Source organism: Piliocolobus tephrosceles, chromosome 10, assembly GCF_002776525.5.
Source record: "Piliocolobus tephrosceles isolate RC106 chromosome 10, ASM277652v3, whole genome shotgun sequence".
NCBI classification, from domain to species: Eukaryota; Metazoa; Chordata; class Mammalia; order Primates; family Cercopithecidae; genus Piliocolobus; species Piliocolobus tephrosceles.
The window spans coordinates 78,550,867-78,565,301 of record NC_045443.1 but is presented as its reverse complement, the minus strand read 5'-3'; the positions used below and the strand labels follow the sequence as shown (position 1 = coordinate 78,565,301).

Genomic DNA, 14,435 nt, shown 5'->3' with positions numbered 1-14,435 from the left:
TGTAGAGTATTTATCATAGGTGATGACACCAGGTAGTTTACAAGGAAATTGTCATATCTTCTACATGGTGTAAGAATTTGTTATTTAGCTGTGTCTTGATTTGTTTGCTTTCTGCACTTTATATTAATCTTAATTCCTTGAATATATTGTCAGAATCTTTGGTGGAAGGACCATATCTGATATTTATTCTGCTTCCCCATTACCTTCTAGCATGACTTGGAGCTAACAATAGACATTAATAAATATTGTTGATGAAGCCACGACAATAGCTGAGCTTGCTAGCTCCAACATAAAACATATACATAAAGAGAAAAATAAACTCAAAAATAAATATTTTTTAACAACTAGTCACAGGAGAAATCTAAAAGATGCTAGCATCAGCTTTATAATCTATTCCAGTTGAGAAGATCAAATTATATAGCCTGAATCAGAATAATAGCTGAGTCATCATTTTTTCTCATTCTATATACACAGAAGGCAGATTGCTATATACTAGATTTTTTTTTAAATGTTATTTTCCATTACATGAAGGGGAGAAAAGGACTATGATGTATCCAATTGAATATACTAGTTAGCAGAATCATGGTTACATATCTTAAAAGGAAGTCGCCTATTTCTGTCTTTAAAAGAAGCAAATCCCTGTCCTTAAAAAAGGAATAAACAAATTAGAGAAAACTGGTTAACATAAATAAAAATACAAAATTCTTGCAAAGAGAAGATAACTACATACGTGGAGATAAAATTACACTGTGAAAATGAAGCCTGGGAGGGGTTAACTATTCAGAAGGTGTACATGTGAAAAATACAGTATAGGATGGCTTAGTGGAGATTACGGATACAGGGAAATACAGAAGTAATTGAGATGTACATTGAAGATGCTTTGGGGATGACTTAGCAAGAGTATTAAATGCAAAAAATAACTTGGGAGCCTCAATATTTTCAAATATGAGACTTGCGTATTTGGAAATGGCTTAAAGTTTCAGTCCACGTGTATAAAGTGATAATAATTACTCTTTTTAAACATGTATAAAATATACAGTCACGTGTTGCTTGCTGAGGAGAATACATTCTGACATACGTATCTTTAGGTGATTTTAGCATTGTGAAAACTTCACAGAGTGTTTTTACACAAACCTAGATGGTGAAGCCTACCACATACTGAGGCTGTATGGTATCGCCTCTTACGCCAAGGCTACACATCTGTACGGCATGTTACTGTACTGAATACTGTAGACAATTGTATCACAATGGTAAGTGACTGTGTACCTAAACATGTTTAAGCATAGAAAAATAACTGTAAAAATATAGTATAAAAGATAAAAAACAAAAATGCTACGCCTATATAGGGCACTCACTAGAAATGGAGCTTACAGAACTAGGGGTTGCTTTGTGTGAGTCAGTGAGTGAGTGGTGAATGAATATGAAGATCTAGGACATTATTGAACACTACTACTTATTGTATAAACACTGCACACTTAAGCTACACTAAATTTCTAAAGAAGTAGTTTTATTTCTCCAATAATAAAGTTTAGCTTACCGTAACTATTTTACTGTATCAATGTTTTGATTGTTTTAATTTTTGACTTGTAATAAGACAGCTTAAAAGATAAACACATTGTACAGCTGAACAAAATTATCTTCATTGTTTACATGTTCATTCTATAAGTTTTTTCCATTTTAAAATTTTCAAATTTTAAAATACTTTAAACTTTTTTTGTTTAAAAACTAAGACACAAACATACACATTAGCCTAGGCCTACACAGGATCAGGATTATCAGTATCACTGTCTTCCTTCTCCACAATTTGTCTCACTGGAAGCTCTATAGGGGCAAGCATGAAGCTGTCATCTCCTATGACTATAATGACTTCTTCTGGAATACCACCTGAAGGATCTGAGACTGTTTTAGAGTTAACCTTTTTTTAATATGTAGCAGTACACTCTAAAATAAAGATAAAATGTGTAGTATAGTAAATACACAAACCAGCCACAGTCCTTTGTTATCTTTATCATGTATTAATGTACTGCACATAATTGCATGTGGTATACTTTTACACCATTGGCAGCACAGTAGGTTTGTTTATACCAGTAGGTTTGTTTACACTAGCATCACAAACGTGAGAAATGAAATGTGCGACAATGTTACGATGATAGGAAAGTTCCAGCTCCATTATAATTTTATAGGACCACAAAGTATATGTGGTCTATCATTGACCAAAACATTTTTATGTAACACATGACTGGACTGTATAAAAAAATAATATTTTTGAAACATTTGAACTACTTTCAACTACACTATTCCATTTGATTCCTAAACAAATATAAAGAGTACAGAGTTCAACTCTACAAGAATCATTCTATAAAGAAAGGTTAGTGGCGGCAGCAGTGGCCCATCTGGAGTGGTTGCTGTGGAGACAACTTTCCAAGCTGGTAGGATAGGATCCCAACCTTTCAGACCGCAGCTGCAGCCACCCAGGCACGACTATGGACCCAGGCATCCCTGTGTTCTCAGAGGCCCAGAAAGCCCTGCTCCCTGCACAGGCTCAGAAGTGCCTGCTCCTGTTGCATGGCCTCTCCCTGCTCCTGGCACCTACTCTGATTTCGTAGCCAAGTTGTGGCCCTATCCAGGTGATGTCACAACACAGCCGAGTGTGTGCGCACTCAAGGCATTGTGGACATGCCAGCCCCCTGCCTCCTTGGCCCCCTCTGAACTTTGGGCCCCAATGAGCACAGGATGGGGACCAAGGAGGGCTGAGGATGGTTCAGCACAGGCCTGCAGGTGCCCCTCGGCATGGACAGCCAGGGTGCCATTGACAAAATATTGATGACAGCAGGAGGTAGTCAGGTTTCTGGGTGGAAAGGGGTGGGTCCCCAGTGAAGCCCCACCTTCAAGGCAGGGACAGCCTGAAACCTGAGGGCAGGGCTGTCAGTTCTGGGTGGGGTCCCAGGCCCAGAGTAAGAACTTATGGTGCTTTTGCCGGGCCATCCATGGCCGCTAATAGGCCAATCAGCATGCACGTTCTTCCTTCTGAAGCCCATAAAAACCCCAGACTCAGCCAGACTCACAGAGTTGAGGGACAGTTTGCCTGCAGATAGGAGTTACCCATTCCAGAGGGCTGCAGACTCAATGGGATGACTTGCCTGCCAATAGGAGGTACCCACTCTGGGTCTCCTCTCAGCTGTAGGCTGCACAGATATTGGGATGACCTGCCTCCAAACAGGAGCTACCCTGTCCGGGTCTCCTCTTGCCTGTGGACAGCACCTACCCACTTCATGTCTCCTGAGAGCTGTACTGTTGCTCAATAAAGCACCTTTTTGCCGTGCTCACCCTCCAGTTGTCTGCATATTCATGCATCCTTGACATGGGACGAGAACTCAGGATCCACCAAATGGCTGAACTGAAAGAGCTATAGCACAAACAGGACTGAAACACGGCCCCCTGTCCTTGCTTGTCATGTTGTGGATGACAAGGAGGGAAGAGCTGTGGCCCTTTGGGCAGCCTAGATCTGGGGGCTCCCCAAGCCAGGGCTGTGACAAACTCTTTGGCATGGGATCCAGGCCAGTAGGTCAAGCTGAGCACAGCCTGCCAGGACAAGTGGGCAGAGTGAGCCCAGCAGGCCCAAGTAAAACTCAGACAAAGGCATCACCAGCTGCAGAGGCTTCCAGCTAGAAAAGCGACACCCCAAGCATCCTGTGACGTTAGGGTTATCTAAACTCTCCCTTTTGTCTGTGAATTTCAGAAAAAAGTATTCAATAAGAGATTATCAAGCTGAATACTATAAAGTTTTTGAATATTTATGCAAGGTTGAAAAACTAGTAATGATAATGCCCATCAAAAAAATAGAAGTGAAACATTTAAATGCTTGGTAATGGCAAGTCAGGAAATTCTCTGTGTTATTTGCTGATTAAAACTTTTGAGTTCACTTTTATTTAACTCACAAGTCCTAAGTTTGAAGGACAAATCTGCAAGGGGAGAGACCACCGAGTTTTCTTCTACATCTTCTGCTCATTCTTCAAAATTGGTAGTAGCTGGATCAACACATCCCTGTGTGCTGATTTTTTTTTCTTGGTGCTGAGAGAATTAATGGGCTCCAAAGAGAGCTGCCTCTAGTGCTCTGATTTGAATGATTCAATGTTATGAGGACAAACAGACTTTGAAAGAAGAAATGTGGAGTAATATTCAAGCATTTAAGCGACTGGATTACAGGAGAATTTATGTTTAGTGTTTATATGTTAGAATTCTATTCTGGGAAATAATACATTTGTATTTTTGAATAATAACTATAGTTTATAATATCTAGAACCAATTATACGATTATATCCTGTGAATTATTCTAAATATTCTAAATATTTTTTCACAGATTAACCAATTGAATGCCATAGGTATTATTACTACTGATAATTATAGTTGAGAAAACTAAGGCAGAAATCAGTAAAGCAACTTGTTTGAGGCCAATTAATAAACAGAAGTGTCAGAAATCATACCACGGCAGCCTTAAGTAGTATGCTTCCTCTCCAATACTAAAAGTGTTCACTAATCTAAAGTGAAAGTTTACTTCAGTAAACATATTTAAAGAATCAGCATTCCCTAACTATGAAAAGAAATTGGAATAAAGTCCAGAGTTAAAAATTAAAATAAATTACCAAATAATATATTTATTCAAGAGAACCAATTAAAGTGAAGAAGATTCTCAAAAGTGAAAATTGAGAGAGTATGTGTCAACCCTCTCATTTTAATGATTAAAATATGAACTCCCAAAGAGGTTTAATTAATTTGCTTAAGTCATATAGGTACATAAAGGCAGAGCAAGATAACAACACATATGTTAGTATTTCTAGTCCAGTGACCATACTCCTGTACCACAATTCAGAATTTTAAATCCTCAGCTTTCTCTAATTCAATTTATTGCCTGAGAAGGCAGAGTATGGCATATACCTTCAAAGTTAATTGTTGAATTATTAACAAATGGCCATCTACCCTGGCTAATCTAGTGAACATACTGAAGAATTTATTGAAAAGGCTTCTTGCTGTGATGTATACCATGTGTGAAATGCAAACAAATGTAAAATGAGAGAAAACTTATATCCCTTGACAGGAAAAAAAGACTGTTATTACATAAAAATGACATCTGCTATATCAAGACCAATGATACCAATCAGTTTATGGCTTACTCTCAGGCCAGATTTAAAGAGAAACAGTAACTACTAACATTCCATTTTAGACCTATGTAATACCCTAGCCAAGGAACAGTAATCTCATTTCTTGCTTAACCACCCCACTGTCATTGTGGAAGCCTGGGCTTATTGTATCATGAAATTGAAATATGTGTATAACACACACTTTTGCACATTTGTACACAGCAAAGATAAGGAGAAAGGCAGGACCCAGAAAAATTTATTTGCCTTAGAGAAACAGTGTTGGATTTTGATTCTGCAGATAACAGTCTGGTAAAGGGGAGAAATACTGGAGAAGAGAGAGGCCAGGGAGCATATGTCTGTGTAATCACCATTTGCCATCACACACACGTGCATGCACATACGCACTAGGCTGCTAGCTAAATTTGTTTATACATTGCATTCCTATGTGAGAAGATGGCTCGTTTTATCCCTTCTCCTTGGCAAAACCATCCTACCAAATATCTGTTCTTGTTCATACATGGATAGGGTTAGATCTATTGGAATCAGTGCTCTATTAATGAAGTAGATTTCTAAAGAAGTAGCATTCATTTTTTCCTCTCAAAAGTAAAGACTAAATTATTCAGAATTGGTTTCTATACTTTAACTTGTCAATCCAATTTTTCTCCAAGAATTACATACTTTAAACATCTCATACTCCACTGACTGAGCTGGCCAGGTGTTCTGTATTTAAATATGTTCAATTCCATTGATAAAAGTAAATCTCTGTCTATAAAACATTTAGTGTGACTTATTCCTTTATTATTTGGTAACTTTATTATTCCTTCCTGGTTTTAGGTATATTTTGTTCCTCTTTTCCTAGGTTCTTGAGATAGGAGCTTATATTCTTGATTTGAGAGTTTTCCTCTTTTCTAATGTATCTATATAGTGCTATAAATTTCTCTCTCAGAAAATAACCTACTTAAATACAGGTGTTCTGTATTTATGTTGAATTCCATTGATAAAAGTTAATCTCTGTCTATAAAACATATAGCTTGACTTACATAAGTTGCTCATATAGTCCTGTGGTAAAAAAGAAAATTTAAATTACTCTTACTCATTGATAGAAAAAATCTTTACGTGTAAGTCAAGTTTTCTTTCTGATACTGTCATTCAGGCATTTATTTAACAAACACTGAATATATGTCATTAAGGCAAGGAGCTGAGAATTGATGGTGGACACAAACTCAGATGACTCCTTCCCTAGTAGAGTTAGAGGAAAGAGTGGGAAACAAACACATCAAAGGAGCCTAGAGACTAATATGAATCTGCAACTTTTATAGAAACCACCAAGGGAAAGTGCAGTGTGCTAAACTTGATATGATAAAGGGGTTTGACGTAATCAGAGATGTCAAGGAGGGATTCCCTGAGGAAGTGACACCAGCTGAAATCTAACAGACAAGTAGCATACATTTCAGGCAATGTTCCTGGGACAAGAACGAACATAAAATTAATTGCGGGGAAACGGGCGTGTGGTACATTAGACAGAAGCATGTTGTACCTTAGAAGGAACGAGAATGATTAGGATGGAGCAAATGGCCAACACTTTCAAATGCTGAGAAGTCAAGCACAGTGAAGACTGAAAATGCCCATTGGCTTTGGAAAAGTAGAGATGACTGGGGATGTTAAGAAAAGCTGTAGCAATGGAATGATGGTGACAGCAATTGGAGAAATTCCATTTCTTAATCAGGAACTTACTCTGCAATCTTCTCCAACTGCTGTTGGAGCTACTGAGTGTAGACAAGGCCTTAAAGAGAGAATGTTGTAGCTTCCAGGAGATAAGGGATTAAAGATTTTTGTTGTTTGTTTTAATGAGTTAATTTTATGAATTTGTTTGAAAATGTGGTAATTATCAGGAAAATAAGCAGATTTACATGCAGTTGTAAGAAATAATGCAGAGATATCCCATGCACCCTTTACCCAGTTTTCCCCAGGTGTAAAAACTGCAAAACTACAATCTGTTATCACAATCAGAATACTAATACAGTCAAGATACAAACCAGTTCATCTCTAAAAGGATCCTTCATGATGCTATTTATGGCCATATGTGGCCATTGTTGATATACAGAAACACAATGAATATTTGTATGTTCATCTTGTATCCTGAGACTGGGTTGAACTCACTTATTAGTTACGGGATTTGTGTGTGCGTGTATTCTGTAATTGTCTATGCAAATAGTCATGTCATCTGCAAATAAAGACAATTTTATTTCTTCCCTTCTGGTATGCATGCCCTTTTTTCCTCTATATTTCTGTTTTTATTTATTTATTTATTTGAGGGAGTCTTGCTCTGTTGCCCAGGCTGTAGTGCAGTGTTGCGATCTTGGTTCACTACAACCTCCACCTCCTGAGTTCAAGCAATTCTCCTGCCTCAGCCTCCCAAATAACTGGGACTACAGGTATGTACCACCACACCTGGCTAATTTTTGTATTTTTAGTAGAGATGGGGTTTCACTATATTGGTCAGGCTTATCTTGAACTCCTGACCTCATGATCCACCCTCCTCGACCTCCCAAAGTGCTGGGATTACAGGCATAAGTCACCACGCCCAGCCTCCCTATACTTCTTTATTAAATGAGCTAGAACTTCCACAGATATGTTGAATAGAGGGTGAGAGTGGAAATTCTTGCCTTGTTTCTGAACAACAGAGGAGAAGCAATTAGGCTTTTATGATTAGGTAGCAGCAGGCTTTTTCATAGGTGATCTTTTGTCAGGTTGAGTAAGTTCCTTTCAATTACTAGTTTTCTGGTAGTTCTTCATTATGAATGAATGGTGAATTTATTAAACAACTTTTTCTATATCAATTAATATGATTATATAGTTTTTCTTTAGCCTATTAATATGGTAGATTACCTTGATCAATTTTCAGATGTTGAAACAGCCTTGTACCTCTGGAATAAATTCCACTTGGTCACAGTATATAATTCCTTTTGTATATTGTTGAATTGTTGAATTCAAAATATTTGCTAATATTTTGTGAAGAATTCTTGTATCTATCTATATGTTTATGAAGGACATGCATTTGTAGTTTTTTTTTTTTTTTTTTTTTTTTTTTTTTTGCCTTTGACTTGTTATTAGGGCAATACAAGCTTCATTAAATGCTTAAGAGAGAGTTTCCTCCTCTTCTATTTTCTGAAAGAGATTGTATAGAAATGGTGTTGATTCTCCTTTAAACATTGGTAGATGGCACACGGGATATAGAAAAACCAAACACCCCCGCCTCCTCTTCTATTTTAAACATTGGTAGAATTTTCCAGTAAAACCATCAGTGTCTGGAGATTTCTTATTGGGAGTCTATTTAATTACATACTGGATTTTCTTAATAGTAATAAGGCTATTCTAGTAATTTATTTCTCATTTGGTGAGTTTATGGTTTTTGAGGAATTAGTCCATTTTGTCTTCATCTAAGTTGTCAAATTTATGTGTGTTGAGTTTCTCATAGTATTCCCTTATTATTCTTTTGATGTCTGCAGGTCGTTAGTGATACCTTCTATTTCATGTGTGGTACTGGTAATTTGTATTTTCTCTCTCTTTTCTTTGCCAGGCTTATAGAGGTTTGTCCATTTTATTTAGCTTTTCAAAGAACTAGTTTTTTGTTTCATTAATTGTCTATGTTTTTATGTTTTCAATGTTATTGATTCCTGCTCTTACCTTTATTATTCCTTCCTGGTTTTAGGTATATTTTGTTCCTCTTTTCCTAGGATCTTGAGATAGGAGCTTATATTCTTGATTTGAGAGTTTTCCTCTTTTCTAATATATCCATTCAGTGCTATAAATTTCCCTCTCAGAACTGTTTTAGTTGTGTCCTCTGACATTTTATATGATGTACTTTCTTTTTCAATCAGTTTGAGATATATACACAGACGTGTGTGTGTGTGTGTGTGTGCGCGCGCATTCCTGGATATTTCCTGTTTGACCCATGGATTATTAAGACGTATATTAATTAGATTCCAATTGTTTGGGGGTTTTCCTGTTAACTCTTTGTAATTTTTAGGTTGAAAATACTGTGGTCTTAAAATAGACTTTGCATGACTTCAAGTATTTTTAAATTAGTTGAAGTTTGCTTTGTGGCCCAGGTTTCGGTTTATCTTGGTAATTATTCTGTGGGCATTTAAAAAGAATATGTATTCTGCTGCTGTCGAGAATAGTGTTCTATAAATGTCAATTAAATCTTGTTGGTTGATGACGTCAAGTTTTTCTACATCTTCACTGATTTTCTATCTGTTGTTTTATTAATATTAAGAGGGGAGTATATCTAATGATAACCTGAAATATGTAACTGGAATGCATAGGCACAAATCATATCAGAAGCCAAAATGTAGAATGGACATCAGTCAACATGACACATTGGTGCACGAGCTGAATATCAGCCTTGAATACATGTCAAGAGGCATGGAAAAAAGACGACACTTTGATAAGTACTAAATAACTAGAATCAACAAAATGTAATGACCAGTAGAGTGTGAGATGCAAGGAAAATGAACTTAAGAATCATTCACAGATTCTCAGTTTGCATTACTGCATGAATGGAGGTAACATTACCAGAAACACAGAGTGCACTGAAGGAAATATGGTTTGCAGGGTGGGGTGGAGATACAGAACTCGGTTCATGTCATCTTGAGCATAAGATGTGTACAGACTATTCAGAGATGTCTAGCAATAGGTTAGTACTCATCAGGAAAGCCAGATATAAAAAGGGGATTTAGGAGCCATGATTTAATTAATAATCTTCAAATATAACTGCTTGGAGATTATCCAGGAAACGTAAGCAAAGTAAGAAAATAGAGCAAAGACTATGATCCTGCTAAACTCTAATGTTTAGGACCAAAGTGAAAGAAACAAAGAGAAGAAAAGAAGAACAAGCTGTCAGGATGGAAGGAAGAAAATGAGGAGTAGAGTTTAATTTAGTTCCACAAGTATTTGTTAATTGTGTAGTGTGTGCTATGCACTGTGCTGTGAAACTGGCTTTTATCCTCTTCTAGATGATAGTCTCTTCTAGATATAAACATATCATTCCAGTACAGTGTGGCCAGCTCAGTGACAGACATAAGCTCGAAAGCAACAGGACCACAGAAAGAGGCACTGCACACAGCCCAAGATCACGAGAGGAAACTTTCAAGACATGGTAACATCTAAGCAGAGTCTACAAGGAGAGTAGGAGTTAACCAAGAAAGGAAAGAAGGAGGAAAGTCATACCAGATAAAAGAAACAACATGAACATTAGCAAAGGAGCATGGAGCTCAACAGAGAGGAAAGGATCACCTAAAGGAATGGTCAGCAGGGCTGAACTCTAGTAAGAGAAAAAATAAAAACAGATTAAAGAAGGCCCTTTGACTTTGTCACTAATGAAGTCACTGGTGACCCCTTCTGCCGTAGTTTCTATGAAATGAAGTGAGCATAAATCAGACTACAGTGAGATGAGAGGTGACTGAAAGAACACGAGGTTCAGAAATGTGGGCAGGATATTTTTTCAAGCAACTTAGTGGAGAAGAAAATAAAGATTGCATAGCTAATGCAGCCATAATAAAGGATGAATTCACGTCCTTTGTAGGGACATGGATGAAGCTGGAAACCATTGTTCTCAGCAAACTATCACAAGGACAGAAAACCAAACACTGCATGTTCTCACTCATAGGTGGGAATTGAACAATGAGAACACTTGGACACAGGAAGGGGAACATCACACACCGGGGCCTGTCATGGGGTCGGGGGTAGGGGGTAGGGATAGCATTAGGAGATATATCTAATGTAAATGACCAGTTAAAGGCTGCAGCACACCATCATGGCATATGTATACATATGTAACAAACCTGCACGTTATGCACATGTACCCTAGAACTTAAAGTATAATTTAAAAAAAAGAAAAAAAAAAGAATGTAGTGTATTGCCTGGCATATAATAAGTGTTATGCAAATGTTTGTTAAATAAATAAAAGGAAAGATTTGAAAAAAGAAAAAACTTGATGGCATAGCTAGAAGTAGGCAAAGGTCTGAAAGACTTGGTTTTATGATCAGAGAAAGTTAAAGACATTTATAAGTTGTAGAAAACAAGCCAGAGTGCAGAGAAAAGGTTTTAAATTGTAGCTTACTTCAGTCAGTTATTCACACAACAAATATTTATAGAGCATCTACACTCTACTTGACCAAATCATTTCAACATAGAGACAAACAAACAACCCTCCATCATAGTGTTAATATCATGTTTTAAATAAAATTGAGAAACAATAAAAGCCCATGGTAAATAGTGCAAAACATGTATGTATCTCAATTCTAAAGCAGCTTAATAGTTACAACCACAAATATGTTAGCATCTTTGGCTTTGTCATATTTATGTAAGCAATGCCACAATTCAATATAAATATTTCAGTATAGAGGTTTAATTTGTTTACCTCAAGAGAAATGATTTTAATTAAAAAAATTATATTACAAAGACAATGGTATGAAATGATTTGTCAAGATTGTTTTGTTTTAATTATTACAAATACCCAAATGCATATTCAGTACGCAAGATATAAAAGCACTATACAAAAGACATAGAGTAGTATATGAATTCCCAAAAGCATATCAAATCTGCAAGATATAAAAGCATGATACAAAAGTGTAGAGTAGTATATGATGTTTAATACTTGTGTCAAAGTCAACCTCAATATTTCTTAGCATTCAGAGACAGAAAACCAGCCAGTTAAAAATGAAATAACACAAATGGTCTTTAAGTGATATGAGGCCTGGAGTATTCCAGAAAGATTGAGAATAGCCTCTCATATTTTCAAATTCATTGACTTGCAGAAATTTAAGACTGCAAATTAACTTGAAATCATTTAATACTATTCTCCACACCCCACATATAAAATTCCCTTTACTTCATAATCCTTGTCTGGTATTGACAGAACACTTATGTGAAGGAGAGCCTTATATTTGAGAAGCTGTCCATTTGTTCTACTGCCAAGCATTTAAATTTGTCTCTGATTATTCCCAAAATATAACCCTCTGTAACTCTGCATTACAAGACTGCATAATTTATATGTAGCAACTTTTTAAACATCAAAATATTATTATAGTATCTGCACATTAAGTGTATTATTTGTCAGACTAGTCATTCCTAATTCCTTCTTTTTTTTTTTTTTTTTTTGAGATGGAATCTCACTCTGTCACCCAGACTGGAGTGCAGTGGTGCAATCTCTGCTCACTGCAACCTCCGCCTTCCAGGTTCAAGTGATTCTCCTGCCTCAGCCTCCTGAGTAGCTGGGATTACAGACATGTACCACCATGTCCAGCTAATTTTTGCATTTTTAGTAGAGACCAGGCTTCACCATATTTGGCAGGCTGCTCTCGAACTCCTGACCTCAAGTGATCCACTTGCCTTGGCCTCCCAAAGTGCTGGGATTATGGGCGTAAGCCAATGTGCCCAGCCCACCTCTTTCTTGTATACATTATTTTCATGCTACTCCGTTATTTCAGATCCTTGCTTTTTTTTTTTTTTTTTTTTGAGGTGGAGTCTTGCTCTGTTGCCCAGGCTGGAGTGCAGTGGCGCAATCTCGGCTCACTGCAAGTTCCGCCTCCCAGGTTCAAGCCATACTCCTGCCTCAGTCTCCGGAGTAGCTGGGATTACAGGCACCCACCACCACACCCAGTTAATTTTTTATTTTTTGTATTTTTAGTAGAGACGGAGTTTCACCGTGTTAGTCAGTATGGTCTCGATCTCCTGACCTTGTGATCTGCCCGCCTCGGCCTCCCAAAATGCTGGGATTACAGGCATGAGCCATCACGCCCAGGCTTTCAGATGCTTTCTAGTAATTTAGTGATTTTTTTTTTATCATCTCAGTGAAACTGAATACAAATTTTCAAATGTGGAAGAGTAAAGTAAGATTATATCATTGCACATGGTGAGTAACTTTTAAAAACAGTCCTACCTACAGCTTATGTTTAAGTTATGGATGCTATAATACCCAGGGATTTGACTACATAAACTACACCAACCCATGTTTTCCCTATTTCATTTCTGTATTTTGTAATTTAAATATAAAACTGTAAAGATTTATGTATTTTTCCATCTTGTTAAATTTCTCCCAAAATCCAAGGTCATTTTGAAAGATAATTTAGCAAACTACCATATTAGTTATCCCTCCAAGACTTCGATCTTCTACAGATCTGATAGGTATGTTATTCTAAATCTTTATACAAGACATTGATAAAGGTCAATGGAATAGGCATATAAAGGAAATTTTCTGCACACAAAGAAATCTTCTTCCTAGGTGACACTGATATATTCATCGAATTTTTAAACAGTTATTTATTCAGCTATAAATCTGGTCAGTCTATATTCCTATGCCTTATACACAGAGCTTTATTAGAAACCAAGGAAAGTTATTTATTTAAAATTGAAACAACATGACTTTGGAAATCCATGAATCCTATGAAAATAAAAAAGGTGAATCTACATTGCTTGCCTTGTGACAACTATTTTCTAGGACTCTAAAATCAGTACCAGTCTGCCAGCAATTTCTAGAAATCTGCTAGGGATAGATATAAAGCTTTTTTTTGTATGTTCTTCAGAATTTAATTCTGACTGTTCAACAAAATAAAATAACTGGCTAATATTTCCTACATATCCCTTTCTCTTTTGAAATTATATTTTTAACTGGAAGAAGATAATAACAATGTCCCCTGCCCCACCCCAATTTTGCTGATCCTACTCAGCACTGCTTCATGAAAAGTTTTAATAAAATAAATAGTATCTATATGTGGTATTAATTTTACTTTATTACCTCATATAAAACTGTTGCATTCCCATGGAGAAGAGGTCCATAGCAGATATAGGAATGTCCAACAACCCAGCCTAAGTCAGAAGCTGCCCACCACACCTAAAAAATAAGATAATAAAATGCATATATTTTATTCAGAGAATGTCATGTAATGTGAATTTAAAATCATGATTACCTCTCCAGGTTGAAGTCCATATATGGAAGACATTGACCAGTTTAGCATGACAGCGTATCCCCCAGTGGGTCTAACCACACCCTAAGGAGAGAAAAAGTGAAGTTAAAATCAATAAACAATGTGTAAAAACACTCTCTATCTTCATAGCATCCACTTTAAAAGTTCCTGGTCAAAAGTATTTTATATATTAGCTACAAGTAACTTTGGCTTTTATAAAATTATCTTTGAATCATTATTTCTTTGGGTCTTTTAATAGTCACCACAAAATAATTGTCCTCATTAGTGCCATTTTTAGAATCCATTCTCACATTATTAGTCTTCTAAA

The 14,435-nt window shown here is 36.5% G+C and overlaps 1 protein-coding gene across 1 annotated transcript in view; it reads right to left on the bottom strand.

Moving 5' to 3' along the window:
• Positions 1-14,435, bottom strand: part of ACSS3 (acyl-CoA synthetase short chain family member 3) — a 172,777-nt gene that overhangs the window by 89,570 nt on the left and 68,772 nt on the right. Inside the window, exons 6-7 of the mRNA XM_023203172.3 lie at positions 14,111-14,191; positions 13,939-14,034 (exon numbers count right to left, since the gene is read on the bottom strand). Coding sequence (XP_023058940.1) covers positions 13,939-14,034; positions 14,111-14,191 — 177 coding nt within the window. The remainder of the gene's footprint in view (positions 1-13,938; positions 14,035-14,110; positions 14,192-14,435) is intronic.